We start from the raw sequence: 22,453 nt of genomic DNA on the forward strand, positions 1-22,453 counted from the left end.
CGCCTGTTTATATGTGGAATAATTCACAGGCGCAGCTGCATCTCTGACCTTTTGCCCTTCTTCCATCCTGAAAGCCCTTTATGGGACAATAGGAGTCTGAACACAGGCTCGTCCTTGCATGTTGTCATTTATTCAGGGTTGCAGCAGTGTCCTACGCTTTCAGAATAGCTTCTTTCAACAGAAATTGATAAAACTAAGCGCTTGTGTGGGCTCCCCAAATATTATTGACTCATATTGGTTTAGTGCATTCAGAACAAGGAGTTATGTAATTACACATTACAGCACAATTTACCACCGAGACTCAAAACCCTCACTTAGTGATCAGAGGGGACCATCAAACAGTCAGGGCCCGTTGCTGCCTAACCGAGGAAGTCAGTGGGTTTGTGGTCACAACACCAGAGCTCGCTGATAGAAAGGGCCACCCACCTGCTTCATACACACTTGTGGTAGATCAGTTGTGCTACATGGCAAAGGGAAACATTAAACAATGTGGTTTTCATAATGCAACAAAGTTAAGTTAGTTAACTCTTGTGGCAATACATCACGTGCTTTGTTTGTTAAATAAGGCCGCACCGTTATCTTCCACAATATGATCTCAAAAGTCTGTTTAAAACTATGTCCTCTTTGTTAATCTGTTAAAAGTTTTGTTTATTGTTGGCTACTTGTCTACAACTATAATCTCTACAGAAGTTGTTATATTTCTTCTCTTCGTCCTCACTGACAGTCTTCTCTCCTCTCTCCTCCAGTCTGAGTCCAGGATGTTTAATGGTGTTGAGAAGGAGTGCCCCTCCCCAACAGAGAAGCTGGCCCGGAAGGAGTCTCTCAAGGTACACATCACATCCTTGCATGAGACTGTCGTTCAAAATGTTAATTATTATCAAATTAGATTTATCATAGTCCATATCAATTAGCTCTCCTGTGTCTCTGTCAGAGGGATAAACGTACATGTGCTAATTGTGAACCTTTGTGCATGTTTTAAATGTTTTAAACAGTTAATCATGTTAATGATTATCAAAGACAACAGTATGACAGCATGATTGCAAGCTTTTGTTAGACTCTGCTTCCACCTAGTGTTGATGCTCCAGGTCCAGTCCTCTTACCAGTGAGACTGATGACTCATCCATGTGTATTGTTTTTCTTTTTTTCCGTTTCACAGGTACAAAAGCAGAATTACAGGCAAGAAAAGAAACGGGCAGCTAAAGAACTGTTTAGCGCACTAAAAGATCCCAGTGTCGTCATCATGTCCAACTGGCTAAAGGTGCGTGGATGTTTAGTATTTAACAGAGCCATTATATCGACTCCCAGAATAATTATATCTCTGTAGTCACACTGACAGCATGCTTCAGACTTTGTACGGTTTGTCATTTACACCTTTTGCTAATTACCATCCTTGTTGTAGTTTGCACATTTGCTGTGCAACAATGGAACAATGCTGCAGCTAAGAATGTTTTCATAATCAGTTTACTGAACTCAAAGTTAACCTTGTCTGCACCGTGCATGTCACTCCTGTAGTTTCTTGTTATGTGTGATTGTAGAATCCCATTATATTTCGTGTGTTCCCACCTTATGTGATACTGAAAATCCCTCTTTTCTTATCATCCCTCTTCTTTCTTTAGATCCGTGGCTCTTTAAAGAGTTGGACCAAGCTGTGGTGTGCTCTGAAGCCTGGAGTTCTTTTGATCTATAAGACACCCAAAACGGACCACTGGGTGGGCACCATCCTGCTCAGTGCATGCAAACTGATTGAAAGACCCTCCAAGAAGGACGGCTTCTGCTTCAAGCTCTACCACCCACTGGAAAAATCCATCTGGGCTGTCAAGGTCAGACGTGTTTGTAGGCTGGCATTTTTATAAATCCAATAATAACAGATGATCAAGAAGACTTCAGACTAAGATTTAAATAAAACTATTCACGTAGTTCCAGGATAATGCTATATATAATTACAGATTAGCATTAATTATGTCTGATTTATTTTTTGCAACAAGCAACAGGGTGCGTTATGCTTATACAAACGCTGATAATGCCCCTGTGTGTAGGTTTGGAAATGTGTCACTTTACTGCCTCCTAGTGGTAGTATCAAAAAAGATACTGTGGCTGACAGTAATGTACATATAATACAATTAATTACAAATTAGAAATTAATAACCATGCATCATATAGTCTGAGGAGCTGTAAAAAAGCTCTTTTCAACAGAGATTTTAAATAAAAAGCGTTTTCTCGCCACTGAATGAAAATGCAGGGTTTACTTGAGCTGCTTGATTAAAACGAAAGCGAGTATCTGTAATTGTGTTTGATTTCAGTAAATTTTGTCGTGCATATTGACGCTCAGTTTTGAGTGACAATTATCCTGTTCAGTGCTCCATTACGCTCGTAGCCCTTGAGAGAGAGCCATTTGCTTCTGTTGGTACAACATGACTAAAATGGCATGAAGCGTGACTCACTGTTTCATCCATATGCTCAGGGTCCCAAAGGAGAGAACGTTGGCTCCATCACGCAGCCGCTACCCAGCAACTACCTGATCTTCAGAGCAGCATCTGAGTCTGATGGTGAGGTTGCTGTTTTTTTTTGTTTTTTTTTTTATGAACTGAATTTAATGAAGGCTCCCCTTCCCGTCTCTAATAATGTGTCTGTCTCTCCAGGACGGTGCTGGATGGATGCCTTGGAGCTGGCTCTCAGCTGCTCCAGTCTCTACAAGCTGACAGCCAAAGCAGGGAGAGAAGCAGATATCAGCACGTCTTCAGAGTCCTCGCATATACTCCACCTGCTGCAGTCCACCGCACTCAGTGAAACAGAGCTGCTACAGTAAGCAATACACTCGTACAGCTGCACACACAGAGAGCCTCTCAGTTATCATCTTAATCTTTCTTACATTTATTAGTTGTTGTTACTGGATGATCTGTGTTTCCTGTAATCACGTCGCAAGTCACAATCACAAGTTGTTGTGTTTGCCCATTTAGGCACAAGACTGTTGGCAGTTTTACCAAACATATTGTTGCTGTCTTATGTGTGCAGTAGTCAGAAATCCCAGATGGTAGATCTAAAATATAGACTCTACGGTTTCTGGTCATTAACTCGGCATAACGGCTTAAGCAACACAAACTCCCAGAGATATTCTCTGCTAATTGCAGAACACTGTCCCCCAATGCAACAGACAAGCTAAGCTGTGCTAGCGTGGTAAGGTGCACCATTTTTGTATTTTTTTTAATGTCTTTGGCAAATGATTACTCAAGCTTCTGATCTGAAGTCGTGTTGTGCCTGGAAATCGTGGGGAGATCATAACTGTAACCGTTAGAAATGCTTAAGAAAGAAGAATGAATATGTTTCACACATAAATACATTCAATTAATCATCATTACAACTGGTGTCTAGAGCAAAAATAGCTGTTGTTTGTTTACTTAATGAACAGTCGCACATAGCGATATCTCAAGACACACTCACATGCTATGAATTTATAAATAGAATATTAAACAAATGAAAACATTTCTCTGTCTGGTTTTCCTGAGACTGTAATATGAAACCATACCAGCGTCTAGTCAGATGCAGGTATTCATCAGCAACACACACGTACTTGTGGACATGAACAATAGGAGTGTAATGACTGCTCAGACATGATTTTATGCTGCGTTGAGACGTCAGCACAAAGACAGACAGCATGAAAAATAGGTGATCCGGTCAACCGTTAGTCATATTTGAGCCTTGACGTTAATGGTTGCCCCCGGCAACTAGCTTTGGCCATTGTCGAACATTTCTTTTCATTGTGTGGCCCCACTTGAAAACCAATTTTCCTGTCTTAAAAATGATTAGTTGTATCCTTTGGTTGAGTGAGTTAAGCAGAAACTTTTCCAAATGCGAGAGGTGAAACAGGCCTGAGACTCGACACAACACAACACGACTCCTCACTTCAAAATAGAACTGAACCAAATTACTTTTTAACAGCACTTAGCTACATTCTCATAAACAAAATGTTATTTTCAGCTTGACCTCTTTTGCACAACCGTGACTGCAGCTGATCTTGTTGTCATGTAGGATGTAGCAGCTGTTGCTCCTCTACCTATTGGCGCTAATGAACCATTGAGAAGCCATTACCCTGCAGATTGAATCTAAATGTTGTGTGCTAAAACTTGTCTGTCACGGTTTTATTTTGTTATATTTTTAGTTTAGCTGAGTCATAGGTGTCATTTATGTTATGTGTTGGCTTTACTGTATGTGTGTGACACACAGACAGAGGTGAGAGGGAATCTAGAGATAAATTAGCTGCATTTTTTTTGCAGTGTGTCATTTTTCATTGATGAAACGAGGTAAATTATTACAAAGCAGCAGTATGACGCATTTGTCCAATGCTGGAACAGTGTGTTAGTAGTGTGATGTTGCCCTAGTTTCAGCCTCTCATATAATCCTGTTTTTTATTTTTTATTTTTTTACATTTGAACATTACAGTCACTTAACCTTGCTATTCACCTTTTGTTTTATTGAGTGTATAAATGTGGTTAAGTGGTTGAAAATCTGCTTTACTGGACAGAGTGTTTATTGTAGATGGATTATTAAAGTGTGGAAATGTAAAAAAGGTTTTTAAAGCATTGTTTATATATATTGTGTTGACATTTACTTTGCCTGGAAAGTATGATGGAGATAGTGAATGCTTAAATAATTACTCCTCAGCAGCTGCTTTTAATGTGCCCTTAAGCAGGAAGCAATTAATTGATCAGTTGTCAACTATTAAATTAATAACCAGCTGTGGTGATAATGGATTCATGAGGCAAAAAAGTCTCAATTTCTGGTTCTGACGTCTTAAATGTGAATTTTTTCTGGTTTCTTTACTCTATAACAGTAAACTGAATATCTTTGAGTTGTGGATATACATTTTAGGACGCCATGTTGGGCTTTGGGAAACACTGATCGACATTATTCACAATTTTCTGACGACAGATTCATCGACAATGAAAGTAATCCTTGCAGCCCTGTTAGATGGGGAACAGAAGCAGACTGCGAATGTGTTGATCTCTGAATGTGATGAGGAGCAGAACAGGGGAAACTAATAATGTGGATGTTTGAATGTGTGCATGCGTCAGTGTGGCAATCCATTAACTGTTGTGTAACAACAGAGCTATAAAACACCGAACCACCCAGGGTTTTTAAGAGCATCCGATAATAGCTCTCTATATGCAACATCCTACCCTCCTCTGCATCTGCAGTGATTGTATTATTATATATCATAAATATTTAACAACCTGTTAGCGTGCTCCTGCTTGTGAGTTAGCATGCGTGTCTGTCTGTTACATCTTTTTATGCATGCTGGTTTTCATCCATTATAATTATTCTTCTGGTTTCTTCCTTGAAGTGTGCATTGCTGTTTTTAGTTCTGTTTACGTACAACATTAGACATCCCCTTCCTCCCCATCCCCCTCCTCCCCTCACCTCCCCCGACGGCTGAACCCTCCCTCTGGCCATCCATCCCAGCTCTCCCTCCTCTCCTGCTCCTCTCCCGGCCAATCACAGCAGCCCGTACGCTCATGTGACTGACAGAGGAGCAGGAAGATGGAATAGTGTGTGAACCATACACCGCCCAGAAAGAGACGGCAGCAGCACAGCCGCTGCGAGCCCGCACACAAACACACACATGCACACACAACACTGGCACACAGACAGAAATATACAAACACACATTCAGGAAGCAGGCGTGCCAGTCGAGGAAACAAAACTGCACCTTTTTAGTCACTAGATTAAAAAAAAACACACGCACACACAGACAGGAGAGGAGACAAGGACAGACTGCGTCTGTGTTTGGATTTACTGGCAACATCATCGAGGGTGTTTTGATTCCTGAGGAAGAGTTTGTGTGTATGCTGCATGTCTCTGAGGTAAGAAAGGCTAGCTCTGTTCCAGGGCGTGTTTGGGTCAATAAATAACATTAGTGGTTGGTTAGTGATTCACAGAGTGTGCAGGAATGTGACTCTACTGGTCTGTCGAGCCCTCTGGCTTTTTGAAAATTGAGCTCCCTTCCATGGTTGTTGGGCAAATAAGCCATTTCCTTGTTTTTTTGCTGGGACCATAATCCCTTCATTGAATGGGGTTTTGAAAGCATATGACTACACTGCAATTATCTTCTTCTGCTCTAATGTTTGTATGTGTTTGTTAGCTGGAGATTTTGTGAAACTTGGAGTAATCATATGATTAAGAGCTGTTTTAATATCTGTCTGTCCACACAGACGTCCACTGTCTGAGTTGTAAAATGGCTGTAGGATTGAAACCATGATGTTCCTTTTTAAGTGTCGATTTCACCCTCCCTTCTCTCTCATTCTCGCTTCTCCTTTCTTTGTTCATTTATAGGCTGATGCGTGACTTTCTTCTCTGTGTTTCTGATTTTTTTCGGCTTTGTTCTGGTTGTTAGAGCGCTGACAGATCCCTGTTTGAGTTTGGTGTGTCCAATATTGGAACATTCCTCATCAAGACAATGACAAATCAGCAGAGGGTGCAGTTTGAGTTGGTTATCTCTCAACTTTGCGTGTATCTAAAGTACATGCATTTGCATACTTTTACCTCGTGTCCCTTGATTGTAGCCATTCACATCGAGACCAGGTGAATGGGAGGTGGGGAGTTAAGGAGGATAAGGATGAGGTAATGTGGTGTGGGCTTACTGAGGACACAAGACGACATGACATATTCACATTCAAAGGTCATCCAGAGCTATGACGGTTCATAGCAGATAATTATTGTTTTCCTCTGCGTCATGTTTGATTCATCAAAGCTCTGGCAGCACTGAAGTGAAATTAAGATGGTTGCAAAGTCATGTGGCATTATTCATCTTTAATGCTTAATCATGGTCATTAAGTTCTTATGCTTCCACACTCAGTTAGATTATCCCTTTTAATCACTTTAGTGACATTATGAGAGTTGCATATTAAACCAGTTCAAATCTATTAAGATACAACAATAAGTCAAAGACCAGATCATCACGCACATTTTTACAGCGGAAGCATCTCATTAAATCATGTGATTATTCATTATCTGCATCATGTTGTTGCAGTAAAATGGTTGGAAAATTAGATTTGCTCGATATAGATCTCATGTTGTTTGCTTCTCCTCTGTTCATATTAGGTTAAATGACACCCTGCTGCTGGGCAACCACCACATGGAGCATGACGGCTTTTCAGACAAATCCGAGCGCGAGGCTCACGATGACTGGGACACTACGGCCAATGAGAACGGTGGAAGGCTGACGGAGGAGAGCGACATGGACCAATCGGACGAGCTGTCCCCCGGGCCACAGGCCACAGCCTATGTAGAGCAGAGCACAGAGGAGATGGCTGAGGTGAGATTACAGTTATGGTATTTATGAGGGAGCTCTACCTTGTTTTGTTTGAATTACAGTTCCCTCGGCAACAGTATGCTTAAATCTTCAAAACATATCCTCCATAGTTCAGTCAGTATTTCCTCTTACTTGCTCTGTCCCAGTAGTAATAAAAACATACCTGGATGCCTTTGAGAAATTCTGTTTTCTCAACCCAGGCCTCTAACTGTAAAGCCACCTCTCTGCTGACCTCACTCATATTGTACTCATGCGATTCAGGCTGGGGAGGCGTCCCAGGTGGAGACTGTATCGGAGGAGAACAAGGGTCTGATTTGGGGCCTGCTGAAGCAGCTGCGGCCGGGCATGGACCTGTCCAAGGTGGTGCTGCCCACCTTCATCCTGGAGCCGCGCTCTTTCCTGGACAAGCTGTCAGACTACTACTACCACGCTGATCTGCTCTCACAGTCAGTACCTTTAAAATCGCAGTAATCTGTGTGTGTGAAGTCTGATGAAGACTGGAAATATTGTCCGCCTTCTTCTCTTGTCATAATTGTCCCCTTCACTGTGTTTCCTGCCACAGAGCTGCGCTGGAGGAGAGCGCATATGGTCGGATCAAGCAGGTGCTGAGATGGTACTTGTCTGGCTTCTACAAGAAGCCCAAGGTAAGATTTTTTTAACTGCTATACCAGATGGCTCATTGTCATCATAGTGGCCCAAATATAGATAAGACGCATCACCTGTTTTTGGATAAAGACTTTTTAAAGATGATGAATACGCAGTATCCCCCCTGTATGCTGTTAAAAAATAACAGCATACAAGGGAATAAATCATATGAATGAGTTAGTATTATTAATAAAATACAGTAAACTACAGCTTAGTCTTCTCTCCATAGCAGGAAGATTTTCTGTTAGCATATTTCAGACTGTCCCTGAGAGGCACACCATCTTCTAACATGACAGTCTCTGACGCTGTATTTCTTGGCCAGCTTGACGAATGACTCTGCCTTGGATCTATTTCTGCAGTAAAAATGTCAGGAGACTCTTCCCATTAGTTTTCTTCCGTTAGGAATATATTTCCTCAGTGGCAGCAAAACACCCCACATGAGCCAGCAGATAATGCTTACAGATTACACTGGGCTTATTCAGCACTTTTTGGGCTGACTACCACTGGTGATGGATAGGTAGAAACTTGATAACCTCTTATTATTAGGACATATTCAGGAATGTCAGCCTGCAATGTTGTGCATTATTTCCTACTGGGTATTTGACTCCAGACAACTGGTAAAGTGTTCAGTTGTGATGCTTATCACCTGCAATTTAACCTTTTAAATCTCAGGCCAGTTTGGTACATCTGCAATGTAACTGCTCCTCAGCACCGGGTGTTGAGAAAGTGTGCAGAAACTGTAATCTTGCCCAACTATTTCCACATTTGACCCAAGACAGTTTAGTTTGTGTGTCAAAGATGCTCACAGTGATACTAACGCTGCTCGATGTGGTTGTATTTTCCAGGGTCTAAAGAAGCCTTACAACCCAATCCTGGGGAAAGATTTCGCTGCTGCTGGCTCCATCCTCAAACCGACAGCTGCACTTTCTACATAGCTGAACAGGTTAGACCAGACTCGATGCACAGGACATGATTCATCCCTTATGTGAAATATTTTGCATAGACCACACACCTGTGAAATGCAGCGAGTGTAAAATGAATCCATGCCTGTGGGCTTGCACATCTTTCTCTCTCTCCCTGCAGTCTGCTCAAATGTCTCTCTCTTCTTCCTCTGCCAGGTGTCCCACCATCCGCCCATCTCTGCCTTTTATGTCTGCAACAGGAAGGATGGTTTTTCTATCAGCGGGAGCATCTTGGCAAAGTCCAAGTTCTATGGTACAGCAATATGTAATCTGTTTTTCAAAGCTGTCCATGTACGTCTCGAGAAATTCTCACACTGGCTTTGAGGCATGACGAATATAAGCTTTTTAATTAGGATCTACAAGGGAAATTGATAGTTGTGTTCTTGAATATGGTGCTTCTCTGTCCTGCTGTTGTAGGTAACTCTCTGTCAGCTATTCTGGATGGCAAAGCCAGGCTGCTGTTCCTGAGCAGGGACGAGGAGTATGTCATCACCATGCCCTACGCTCACTGCAAAGGTAATAGATCTGCAGTAAATATTGACCATGACTATTAATTATTCTGTCCATGTACCATGTTGCTATGTTGGTATCGGCAGTAGCTTCCCTTAATCTCCATAACGCTGCCTCATCTATTTTTGGAAAAATATATTGTGAGGAGGTTTTTATTGCAACACATTGTTGATACTCTCAGGGCGGATAACAGGTCGACTTTGGTGTCGATGTCGTCCTTGGAGCTGTTATATTAAAAGCAAACCAAAGTACCGTACTTAAGACGATCGCAGGGAGCAATCAAAGTTCTTACACAATGAATTCACTCACATTTAATGCAGAAAAAGATGGATTTAGTTTGTCTACACAGGAAATGTTCCAGTCGCATTTTTTAGTAGTTCATGTAAAAATAGGATGTGCTCGTCTTTTATTCAATCCGTCTGTCTCCACAGGCTGCGTAACAGCTCGAAGCACATTTTTAATGCATCAAGCGTTTTCTTCTGTTTTTCCTCAAACAACGACACTGATTATTTGTCGGGTGCTGAGCGCTGCCAAAAATTCAGGTGAACTGCAGTCTGTATTGTGCCCGAAAGCAAAGTATGATTAGGAAACATGTTTGGTCCCCCTTGTTTTTTCTTTGTACTTCCTGTCTCATTATCACACTTAAGGAGTTCAACACACAAACTCATCCACCATGGATACAAATATTGTGACAAATCATGTGTGGGCGGAAAGTTCTGCAGCCATCTGTCGGAGCCAATATGTCTGAGCTACTGTAAATCAAATAGCGCTCTGCTCTGAGCATGACAACTCACATGGCAAAAATTAGAGACGGATGATCTAAGTCGGGCTGAGTTTCTCTTCATTCTCTGAGTGAATTGTAAATTATCGCCTTTATCTTGTCTCACAGTCCAGTCAAAGAATGTGTCACTGTGAGTCCCTAAATCATAAATTAACAACGAACCATACAAAAACTCAGGGAATGGTTTGATTTATTTATAGACTTCCAGCAGAATCATCTTCATTCTGTTTGTTGATGTTCTGTTGGTCTGATGTTGTAAAACTGTGTCTGTCCCTCAAAAGGTATCCTGTATGGCACTATGACACTAGAGCTGGGTGGGAAGGTCACCATCGAGTGTGAGAAAACCAAATGTTTCACAGAGCTGGAGTTCAAACTAAAGGTATATTTTTAAACTAAAGATTTTGTGCACATCAGTAAAGTTTGTAAATTTGCTGTTTTCTTACATTTATCTGAGGTAACAGCAGTTTCAGTACAAGCGTTACAGTCTCTCTTTGTTTACTGCAGCCTTTCCTTGGAGGCTCTTGCTCTGTGAATCAGATCAGCGGGAAGATCTCTGTAGGAGAGGAGCTACTGGCCACTGTTGATGGACACTGGGTGAGAGCTTTTATCCAGCTTTTTTAATCCTTTTATCCCTTCCCTCCGCCTCAATCTCCCCTCTTAAATGCATCTGTTAGCATCCCTCTCTGCTACTTACTCGCTGCGACTTGATATTCAGTAATTCTCTGTAGTAATCGGAGGCAGAAGTGGTGATTAGAGGTTTAGGAGCAGCAGGGAGGGTCTGAAAAAGCACGAAAGTAAGGAAAAGATTAAAGCTTAGCTAATTTTACATTCTTGAAATTATTTGACGAAACCACAAATATTGTCCAGTTCTTCCAGAGACAAAATAATCAAGAGGTCTGATCGTTTGGACTGAATATTTTGTTGCTTTTTTTTTTTGTCGTATTCAGGACAGTGAGGTGTTCATTCACGAGAAGCGCTCAGGAATACAGGAGACGTTGTGGAACCCGAGCCAGGAGATCCGCAACAGCCGCCTCAAGAGACAAGTGGTACAAATAGACCAGCAGGGGGAGTTTGAGTCTGAAAGGTAAATCGCTTGTTTCTTTAATGAATTCACATGTCATCTATATATGTCCATACACTTAATTTGAAGTTTACTAATAATAATATGTCTGCCCCTCACGTTCACGTAAGTTTAATGTACTCCTGACAGACTGTGGCAGCACGTGACCAGTGCCATCATGGATCGGGACCAGGTGCGGGCCACCCAGGAGAAGTTTGTGCTGGAGGAGGCTCAGCGGAGAGAGGCCAGGGAGAGAGGAGACAAACCCTGGATCCCACGACTTTTCCATCAGGACCCCGTCTCCTCGGAGTGGAGCTACAGACACATGGAGTATGAACACACTCTCACACCGGGCAGATAAAACACAGATTGAGATTTAGAGTTTAGGTCAGGATGACATGTTCTATTTAAATTACACCGCATCCTCAACGTGATATGTTGTCCTGTTTGACAGTGTGCAGCCATGGGACCCAGAGCGCTGTCTGGTTCAGTTTGAGAAGGACGGAGTGATTCAGACGCACGAGAAAAGCCAGAGGCAGCACAACGGGCTCTCCTACAGTCACAGCTGGGCCAGCCAACAGAAGGTCAGCCAGTCAAAACAGACACATCCAAGTTATATTGATATATCTGTTTAATCAAAATGAAGGCACACTGCTTCCTGAAAAAGCAAACTGCACCTGCTCCAACGTCACTGACAAGCAAGATCAACCCTGTTCTGTCTCACTTGTTATTCAGTGACGCCCAGACGGCTAAAACCCGTCTTGATTTAAGTGTTAGCATGTTGAATATAGCGGCTAGCAGCTCGTGGTCAATGTGACTCTTCTGCCTCCTCGCAGGCTGAGGTCAACGGGAAACGCAGGAAGGCCAGCAGCCAGCCGTCCAGCTGCAGCCAGAACACTGAGAGCAGCAGCACCACCCCAGAGCCAACACATGAGTCATCTGACAATGAAGGTGAGGCACACACACACAAACACACACACTTAAAAACAATTTCTTTCACAAAATGCTCTCTTCAGTCTAATGTTCTCTTCGTTCATGTGCGCAGGATTTTCAAACCAGTGTGCACGGTGCAATAAAGAAGTGAAGGACATCGCACTGATAGAGGCCTCCATCACATCTATACAGAAGACACAGCAGGACATCCAGAGGTGAAAAATAACTCTCACTCCCACATTTATGGAGGGAATTGGGGTTAATGACTTCATATGGACCTTGAATATGTTGACTGTAATCAGTTTCTTACTGGTGGAAAGAAACAAATGGGAAAAGTCATGTTTAGATTTAGGGTAAGGACATGGTAAGACCAAAATTATAAACTCACACATTCATATCCACTATTGGCTGAAAACAAAATGGAGTCAGTACATGTATTAAAAATAATATCCAGGATTACTTCCTTCAGTGTCAGCTTCATTAACACTTGTTAACCTTGACCCCTCTCTCTCCCTGTAGGAACCTGGTGGCTCTGAGTCGTCAGATGGTTCGTCAGAGGGCGACAGACGACGGCGTGTCGTTGACAGGCCGTCACTGTCTCATCCTCTGTGTCCTGCTTCTCTCACAGCTCCTCCTCAACTACGTCTTCACCTGAGCCCTGCTCCTCTGTGGGGGGCTGGGAGGAGTTTCCCTCCGGCACTGATCTGTCATTCGATCCCTCTAAAAAAGCACAGACTCTAATCAGCAGATGAGGGCAGAGACCTCAGATCAGTGATACGACGGGAAACTTTGCCCCTTTTTTTTTGTTTCCTCTAAGAGGGGAGGAGCACGGACATTATAGCAATAAACACAGCCACAGCCACCGCCTGTCAGTCATCTGCAGAGAGGAACGGCACCCCCTAGTGTAGCCAGACTGAAACAGCACCGGCACCCACGCACTTTGGACAGGAAAAGGAGGGATGAGAGACGAGCACGGCTAAAAAAAAAATAAAAAAAAAGATTTTGAATAAAACAAGATGAAATGTATGATGAAGAATGATTTTGCAAAAAGAAATGACAGAGAGGATGTTTCACCATTCCTTAGTGTCTTTTTATATATCGCCCTGCAATACCGTCTATTCTGTTCGTGTGACTGTATGTGTGTTGTTCGTACCTACAGTACAGTAGGCCCTATGGGCGCAGGCAGATCACCGCTTGGACTTCTACTCTCCTTCCACTCCAGATTCTTGGGCCTTAACGCTGAAGCCAAAAAAAGCAGAAGAAGAAGAAGAAGAAGAAAAACACGACAAATACAAACGAAGAAGGAAATATCTTCCAACAGTGCAATTCTGTGTGTTTTATATCGATGTGCGCTCAAATACACTCTGTCTCATCTTTTAATGATGACGATTTTACCAAAACAGTATTTATAATCCGAAAAAGGACAAAGCCTACTTGTTTACAGGGAGCACTGTGTGTGTTTTTAAGGAAGGAGGGATAATGGGGATGAAGCAGGGGCAGAGAGCCAAACAGAGTGTCTTTGTATTTGTGTGCCTGTAGTGCTGTAACAGAAGGGATAATAGCATAGCACTGCTCTGGTCTAGACCATGACACTAGTGTGTACAATCAGTTACATAGAGAGGCAGCGTGTGGAGGAAGGGACAGAAGGAGCGAGTGGGAAGAAAAAAACAAGAAAATACTTAAATAACTTTGGCCTAATAGAATGAGTCTGTGTGTGCATCTCGGTCCACACCATGTTCAAGTGACTGTTTAAAGATGTAAACACTTAGTAATAAGTTGTTGTTTGTTTTGTTTTGTTTTTTTCTTCGTTTTAATCAATTTGTATATATTTGTCTGTTGTTTCACAAAGAGATTTCAGAATGTATTTATTGGGTGATTAACCTTGACTTTCCTAATCTAATTCAGCTTGGAGGACGGAGACCAGGGGTGACAATCGCTCTCCCAGGGTTGCGTGGGTTCGTCATATTTGTGTATGTATGTATGTGTGTGTATGTGTGTGTGTGTGTGTGTGTCAGTGTGAGGGAGCACATGTGTGCGAGTAAGCCATTCTGGTTGTGCTATACAAAGCCAGGTCTGTGATCGTGGCTTTTACCGGTTTTTAAACCCCTTGCACTTCGGTCTCCATTGTCAGTACTGATCTACCCAATGGGAGAGACTCGGGGAGCACAAAGAAGGAAGTCGACTCTTTGAATGCTTTTATTTACACTTTAATCTGTTCATGTTTTTTTTCATTATTTTCCTTTTTTCTACTCTACTGCCATGTTGTGGGGATTCTACATGCCAGATACTTTTGTCATATGGAACGAAACTACAGAAAACATGATGTTGCCCGATGTTTTCATTCATACCTGTTGCGTACTGTAGCACTACAGTAAAAACATTTTAACCCTGACACTGTCTTTGACTCTCATTAATGTGTTTATAATAGAAAATTGCATCCAGAGGAAAGAAATATTTAACTTTTACATAAGAAATTTGTTTCCTGTGTGTTTACGTATTGTCCACTAGAGGGAGATGTTGCTGTGGGTAAACTCCAAACCAAAAGTATCAGTGCAGTGAATGTCCTTTTTCAAAACTAGACTTCTGCAGTCAGGCTGGAAACTCTTTGAGGCGTTGGATACAAATGAATAGACAAAACTAGAGGATAACCACAGGCGACAGATCCTCACAGCGGCCCACACACGAGACTGAACGACGTTGGTGGCAACATTGTTTTGCAAACTACGCGAGGTGTGAGCTGCGTGGTTGATGCTAACTGCTGATCCCTCTCATGGGCCTGAGAGTTGAACCTGAGCAGGTGTAAATCTCTTTGTAGACACCACATGGATCAACATCTCTGCCACACTCACAGATTTAAGCCCCTGTGAGGGGGAACTGCATTGTGTTCAGGAGCCTTCACACAACGCAGGAGGCCGGGAGAGCGACTGACGCTCAAACACTGCTGACATACTGTCAGTTATCCTGCTTGTGGATTAGTAAATGTAAAGATGAGCTTATTTCTTGAGGTTACAAAGCTGGATTTTAGAAAGGAGCAGCACTACTATGTGAATTCAAACTGGATTCAGCTGATATAAAATAATGCTCACAAGCAAGTCAATTGTGTTAAACAGTCCAATATCACAAACCACAACGAGCTTTACAATCTTTACCACATGACACAGTCTAGATCCCAGAGTTGAAAAGGAGAAACTCCCCATAAACTCTCTGAGTGACCCTACAGCTGTCCAGTGTTACGGTGCTTAATAGGAAGCCGACACCATTTTTAGTTTAAGAAATGTCCCGACTAGTAAAGCTCCAATAAATCTAAAGTAAGAACGGCATCACTGGCTTAAACACGCTCAAACAAAACTCTTAAAGGGGCACTACGTGGCTGTAGAGAAGAAATTAAAACTCAGAATTGTAATATTTACAATATTTTTTTCCATAACTGAATAAACAAGCTGCTCTCAGAGGAAGATGAGGTCCCCAGACCACTGTTTGAAGCTGGAAAGGTGGCAGGGTCCGCCACATATGCACTCAAACAGTATGAAATTGTGTTGTTCTTTAAGATCAGTTTGTTTATTCAGTCATGAAAACAAAGAGAGTTTGTTTATTTAGGCATTAAAAACATCAATCCATGAAGATCTTTCTCTTCTGATTAAAATGTATTTCTAAAAAACTACATAATGCACCTTTAAATTACTCATACTTCATTATAGGATGAATTGTGCCAACGTACACAGCCGCCACACATGAGACGATGAATGACGGCACTGATGAGTCTAGTTCCCGTCCGCTTCACAGAGAGAGCCTTTGAAGTGTGCTGAGGTGAATACCTGTCATATCTGAGTGTCAGGTCTATCCAAACACACATTTATCTGCACAGGTGGAACGCGTGTGCGGCTTAGCGGTCACTGTAGTTACCTGGAGCATAAAACCTTAAAAACATTGAGTTGTTAGTAACTGTCAGCCCTGTGACACAAAGTACGGCCTGCAGCTCTGCTCCATTGTTACTGTCACCATGAAAGAGTTTAAACTAGCTCTTATATATCTTTCTGAGAGTCGCTTACAGTTTTAGCACCAGAACAATTAGATGCAGGTGGTAGGGATCTGGTGCCTTGCTCAAAGGTGCTACAGCAGGGCAGATATTTGCTAAAAAATGTCCTCGCTGCCACCATGAAGATCCAACAAGCACCTCAGATCTAAAACCTGTAAAGCCACATTCCCTCCATCTCTGACCCAGATGGTCACATGCTGTGTTCTCGTGAGGTGGACCGGGTTTGCGGGTTGAAGCGGCAGAGTGGGCAGATTGGTAGCAGTGTAAGGATCAAAAGGGTAATCTCCTCCCCCGTGGCGTGTTTCTGTTCTCCAGTTAGCTCCAGTTAGCTGGATGTTTGAGTGGGTTGCACACTGAGCCATTGTGTTGCCCGACTGTATGTGTGGGGCGGAAGGAGCGGCTGCCCAAATTAGGCCAGAGGAGAGTGTGTGTGTGTTTGTTTTGCAGCCTGTAAGAACTCCATCAAAGGAGATTCCTGTCAATGTGTGTGTTTGTAACAGTTCCCCTGCTCTGGATCCCTCTTTGTCTCCGTGTGTGTGTCGGTGTGTGTTTACTTCTCCTGGCACTGGCGGAGCGACGAGTGTAAACTGCTCTCTGGTCAGATGCCCACACACTGCCAGCATCAATGAACACACTGAGGGGAACGTACAAACAACACTGAGTCACATGGAAGTGGAGGAGTGTGACCTCAAACAGACTAAATGGATCTGTTCAAACTTTGCTTCTCTCTAACGTTGAGTCAAAATGTTTCTCTCTGACATTATGAGAATGTTTGTTCGCTTTCTCGCTCAGTAAATCGTTAGCTTAGCAGTGGTTAGCTTAGCTAAGCACGGAAACTGCAGGCTAAAGACAGCAGAACAGTATAGAAGGCCCTTTCTGTCGAGAATATATATAAAATAATTATTATATAATAATTCAAACTTTTTGTCTCATAATTCAAACTTTTTGTCTCATAATTTAAACTTTTTGTTTCATAATATCAAATTTTTATCTAATAATTTCAACTTTTAACTCGTAATTTTGACTTTTAACTCATAATACTGACTTTTTGTTTCATAATTTTGACTTTTTGTCTCAAGGCGCTGGATTAAGGCTCCAGTCTCTCAGGAGGCGTGGGTTCAAATCCCACCACTGCCATATAACAGTGTTAGTCATCTGTTAATATGATGGCATTACACAGTTCAAACATGTACAGGGCTCTTCCAAATACTTAGTCTATGAAGAAGAGTGTATACTGCAGCCTATATTTTTGCTAAAGACGTTTGCAGCTGATCATACTGACAAATGCTTCATGCATGTTTGTGGTGGCTGTGGCTCAGAGGTAGAGCCAGCGTCTTGTTATCGGAAGGTTGCTGTTTGGTTCTCCTGGTCTGTGGATTTTGTCTCATAACTTTGACTTTTTGTCTCACAATTCTGACTTTTTGTCTTGAAATTCTGACTTTTTGTCTTGAAATTCTGACATTTTATCTAAGAATTTAGTCTCATTGTTTTGACTTTTTGTCTCGTAATTTTGAGTTTTTATCAAATAATTTTGAGTTTTTGTCTCATTATTTTGACTTTTTATCAAATAATTTTGAGTTTTTGTCTCATTATTTTGACTTTTTAGCAAATAATTTTGAGTTTTTGTCTCATTATTTTGACTTTTTATCAAATAATTTTGAGTTTTTGTCTCATAATTTTGACTTTTTGTCTCATAATTTAGACTTTTTGTCTTGTAATTTTGACTTTTTATCAAATGATTTTGACTTTTTGTCTAGTAATTTTGACTTTTTGTCTCATTGTTTTGACTTTTTGTCTCATAGTTTTGACTTTTTGTCTCACAGTTTTGACTTTTTGTCTCACAATTTTGACTTTTTGTCTCGTAATTTTGAGTTTTTAGCAAATAATTTTGAGTTTTTGTCTCATTATTTTGACTTTTTATCAAATAATTTTGAGTTTTTGTCTCATTATTTTGACTTTTTAGCAAATAATTTTGAGTTTTTGTCTCATTATTTTGACTTTTTATCAAATAATTTTGAGTTTTTGTCTCATAATTTTGACTTTTTGTCTCATAATTTAGACTTTTTGTCTTGTAATTTTGACTTTTTATCAAATGATTTTGACTTTTTGTCTAGTAATTTTGACTTTTTGTCTCATTGTTTTGACTTTTTGTCTCATAGTTTTGACTTTTTGTCTCACAGTTTTGACTTTTTGTCTCACAATTTTGACTTTTTGTCTCACAATTTTGACTTTTTGTCTTGTAATTTTGACTTTTTATCAAATGATTTTGACTTTTTGTCTAGTAATTTTGACTTTTTGTCTCATTGTTTTGACTTTTTGTCTCATAGTTTTGACTTTTTGTCTCACAGTTTTGACTTTTTGTCTCACAATTTTGACTTTTTGTCTCGTAATTTTGAGTTTTTAGCAAATAATTTTGACATTTTGTCTCATAACTTTGACTTTTTGTCTCATAACTTTGACTTTTTGTCTCATAATTTTGACTTTTTGTCTCATAGTTTTGACTTTTTGTCTCATAATTTTGACTTTTTGTCTCACAATTTTGACTTTTTGTCTCACAATTTTGACTTTTTGTCTCGTAATTTTGACTTTTTATCAAATGATTTTGACTTTTTGTCTCGTAATTTTGACTTTTTGTCTCATTGTTTTGACTTTTTGTCTCATAGTTTTGACTTTTTGTCTCATAATTTTGACTTTTTGTCTCATTGTTTTGACTTTTTGTCTCATAGTTTTGACTTTTTGTCTCACAGTTTTGACTTTTTGTCTCACAATTTTGACTTTTTGTCTCGTAATTTTGAGTTTTTAGCAAATAATTTTGACATTTTGTCTCATAACTTTGACTTTTTGTCTCATAACTTTGACTTTTTGTCTCATAATTTTGACTTTTTGTCTCATCGTTTTGACATTTTGTCTCATAATTTTGACTTTTTGTCTCATTGTTTTGACTTTTTGTCTCGTAATTTTGACTTTTTGTCCCATTGTTTTGACTTTTTGTCTCGTAATTCTGACTTTTTGTCTCATAGTTTTGACTTTTTGTCTCATTGTTTTGACTTTTTGTCTCGTAATTTTGACTTTTTGTCCCGAAATTCTGACTTTTTATCTAAGAATTTATTTTTTTTATCAAATAATTTTGACTTTTTGTCTCATAGATTTGACTTTTTGTCTCATTGTTTTGACTTTTTGTCTCATTGTTTTGACTTTTTGTCTCATAATTTTGACTTTTTATCTCGTAATTTTGACTTTTTGTCTCGTACTTCTGACTTTTTATCTAAGAATTACATTTTTTTATGTAATAATTCTGACTTTTTGTTTAATAATTTTGACTTTTTGTTTAATAATTTTGACTTTTTGTTTAATAATTTTGACTTTTTATCAAATAATTCTGACTTTTTCTCTCATCCCAGGATGAAGCTGGCCTTCTTGATAAGTTTATCAAGTCTCTTCCTACCTGCTGCCCAGATGCTGATTCTCCAGCAGACTACTTCATAGAAAATAGTGCAGGTAGTGTGGCCGAGTGGTCTAAGGCGCTGGATTAAGGCTCCAGTCTCTCAGGAGGCGTGGGTTCAAATCCCACCACTGCCATATAACAGTGTTAGTCATCTGTTAATATGATGGCATTACACAGTTCAAACATGTACAGGGCTCTTCCAAATACTTAGTCTATAAAGAAGAGTGTATACTGCAGCCTATATTTTTGCTAAAGACGTTTGCAGCTGATCATGCTGACAAATGCTTCATGCATGTTTGTGGTGGCTGTGGCTCAGAGGTAGAGCCAGCGTCTTGTTATCGGAAGGTTGCTGTTTGGTTCTCCTGGTCTGCGGATTTTGTCTCATAACTTTGACTTTTTGTCTCATAATTTTGACTTTTTGTCTCACAATTCTGACTTTTTGTCTTGAAATTCTGACTTTTTATCTAAGAATTAAGTCTCATTGTTTTGACTTTTTGTCTCGTAATTTTGAGTTTTTATCAAATAATTTTGAGTTTTTGTCTCATTATTTTGACTTTTTAGCAAATAATTTTGACTTTTTGTCTCATAATTTTGACTTTTTGTCTCACAATTTTGACTTTTTGTCTCACAATTTTGACTTTTTGTCTCACAATTTTGACTTTTTGTCTCGTAATTTTGACTTTTTATCAAATGATTTTGACTTTTTGTCTCATAGTTTTGACTTTTTGTCTCATTGTTTTGACTTTTTGTCTCGTAATTTTGACTTTTTATCAAATGATTTTGACTTTTTGTCTCATTGTTTTGACTTTTTGTCTCATAATTTTGACTTTTTGTCTCATAGTTTTGACTTTTTGTCTCACAGTTTTGACTTTTTGTCTCACAATTTTGACTTTTTGTCTCACAATTTTGACTTTTTGTCTCGTAATTTTGAGTTTTTAGCAAATAATTTTGACATTTTGTCTCATAACTTTGACTTTTTGTCTCATAATTTTGACTTTTTGTCTCATAATTTTGACTTTTTGTCTCATAGTTTTGACTTTTTGTCTCATTGTTTTGACTTTTTGTCTCGTAATTTTGACTTTTTGTCTCGTACTTCTGACTTTTTATCTAAGAATTACATTTTTTTATGTAATAATTCTGACTTTTTGTTTAATAATTTTGACTTTTTGTTTAATAATTTTGACTTTTTATCAAATAATTCTGACTTTTTCTCTCATCCCAGGATGGAGCTGGCCTTCTTGATAAGTTTATCAAGTCTCTTCCTACCTGCTGCCCAGATGCTGATTCTCCAGCAGACTACTTCATAGAAAAGTGTAGGTAGTGTGGCCGAGTGGTCTAAGGCGCTGGATTAAGGCTCCAGTCTCCCAGGATGGAGCTGGCCTTCTTGATAAGTTTATCAAGAAGGCCAGCTCCATCCTGGGATGAGACAAAAAGTCAGAATTAGAGACAAAAAGTCAGAATTAGAGACAAAAAGTCAAAATTATTTGACAAAAAGTCAGAATTATTTGACAAAAAGTCAAAATTATGAGACAAAAAGTCAAAATTATTTGACAAAAAGTCAAATTACGAGACAAAAAGTCAAAATTATTAGATAAAAATCAGAATTATGAGACAAAAAGTCAAAATTATGAGACAAAAAGTCAGAATTATTACATAATTTTTTTTAAATTCTTAGATAAAAAGTCAGAATTATTAGATAACAAAAAAAAATTATGAGACAAAAAGTCACAATTATTAGATAAAAAATCAAAATTATGAGACAAAAAGTCAAAACAATGAGACAAAAAGTCAGAATTATGAAACAAAAAGTCAAAATAATACGACAAAAAGTCAAAATTATGAGACAAAAAGTCAGAATTATGAGACGAAAAGTCAAAGTTATGAGACAAAAGCCGCAGACCAGGAGAACCAAACAGCAACCTTCCCTGAGCCACAGCCACCACAAACATGCATGATGCATTTGTCAGCATGATCAGCTGCAAACGTCTTTAGCAAAGATTTGGGCTGCAGTATACACTCTTCTTCATAGACTAAGGATTTTCTATGAAGTAGTCTGCTGGAGAATCAGCATCTGGGCAGCAGGTAGGAAGAGACTTGATAAACTTATCAAGAAGGCCAGCTCCATCCTGGGATGAGACAAAAAGTCAGAATTATTTGATAAAAAGTCAAAATTATGAAACAAAAAGTCAAAACTATGAGACAAAAAGTCAAAACAATGAGACAAAAAGTCAAAACTATGAGACAAAAAGTCAAAATCATTTGATAAAAAGTCAAAATTGCGAGACAAAAAGTTAAAATTGTGAGACAAAAAGTCAGAATTATGAGACAAAAAGTCAGAATTATTTGATAAAAAGTCTAAATTATTTGATAAAAAGTCAAAATTATGAGACAAAAAGTCAGAATTATTTGACAAAAAGTCAAAATTATGAGACAAAAAGTCAGAATTATTTGACAAAAAGTCAAAATTACGAGACAAAAAGTCAAAATTATTAGATAAAAATCAGAATTATGAGACAAAAAGTCAAAATTATGAGACAAAAAGTCAGAATTATTACATAATTTTTTTTAAATTCTTTGATAAAAAGTCAGAATTATTAGATAACAAAAAAAATTATGAGACAAAAAGTCACAATTATTAGATAAAAAATCAAAATTATGAGACAAAAAGTCAAAACAATGAGACAAAAAGTCAGAATTATGAAACAAAAAGTCAAAATAATACGACAAAAAGTCAAAATTATGAGACAAAAAGTCAGAATTATGAGACGAAAAGTC

At 39.4% G+C, this 22,453-nt stretch overlaps 1 protein-coding gene and 1 non-coding gene across 2 annotated transcripts in view; both read left to right on the forward strand.

The window, feature by feature from the left end:
- osbpl5 (oxysterol binding protein-like 5) overlaps nucleotides 1-13,059 on the forward strand; it is a 30,401-nt gene extending 17,342 nt beyond the window's left edge. Inside the window, 20 exon segments of the mRNA XM_073471684.1 lie at nucleotides 747-827; nucleotides 1,157-1,258; nucleotides 1,617-1,820; nucleotides 2,462-2,546; nucleotides 2,640-2,802; nucleotides 7,096-7,309; nucleotides 7,568-7,752; nucleotides 7,869-7,950; nucleotides 8,797-8,830; nucleotides 8,833-8,894; nucleotides 9,070-9,166; nucleotides 9,331-9,429; nucleotides 10,486-10,583; nucleotides 10,709-10,798; nucleotides 11,152-11,288; nucleotides 11,415-11,594; nucleotides 11,719-11,848; nucleotides 12,101-12,215; nucleotides 12,310-12,412; nucleotides 12,717-13,059. Coding sequence (XP_073327785.1) covers nucleotides 747-827; nucleotides 1,157-1,258; nucleotides 1,617-1,820; nucleotides 2,462-2,546; nucleotides 2,640-2,802; nucleotides 7,096-7,309; nucleotides 7,568-7,752; nucleotides 7,869-7,950; nucleotides 8,797-8,830; nucleotides 8,833-8,894; nucleotides 9,070-9,166; nucleotides 9,331-9,429; nucleotides 10,486-10,583; nucleotides 10,709-10,798; nucleotides 11,152-11,288; nucleotides 11,415-11,594; nucleotides 11,719-11,848; nucleotides 12,101-12,215; nucleotides 12,310-12,412; nucleotides 12,717-12,852 — 2,397 coding nt within the window. The 3' untranslated portion in view covers nucleotides 12,853-13,059.
- A 6,671-nt stretch (nucleotides 13,060-19,730) lies between these two features.
- Nucleotides 19,731-19,812, forward strand: trnal-aag (transfer RNA leucine (anticodon AAG)). Its single transcript has one exon. It is a non-coding gene; the product is annotated as a tRNA-Leu (tRNA).
- Nucleotides 19,813-22,453: the final 2,641 nt, after the last annotated feature.

This window comes from Pagrus major, chromosome 8 (genome assembly GCF_040436345.1).
Source record: "Pagrus major chromosome 8, Pma_NU_1.0".
NCBI classification, from domain to species: Eukaryota; Metazoa; Chordata; class Actinopteri; order Spariformes; family Sparidae; genus Pagrus; species Pagrus major.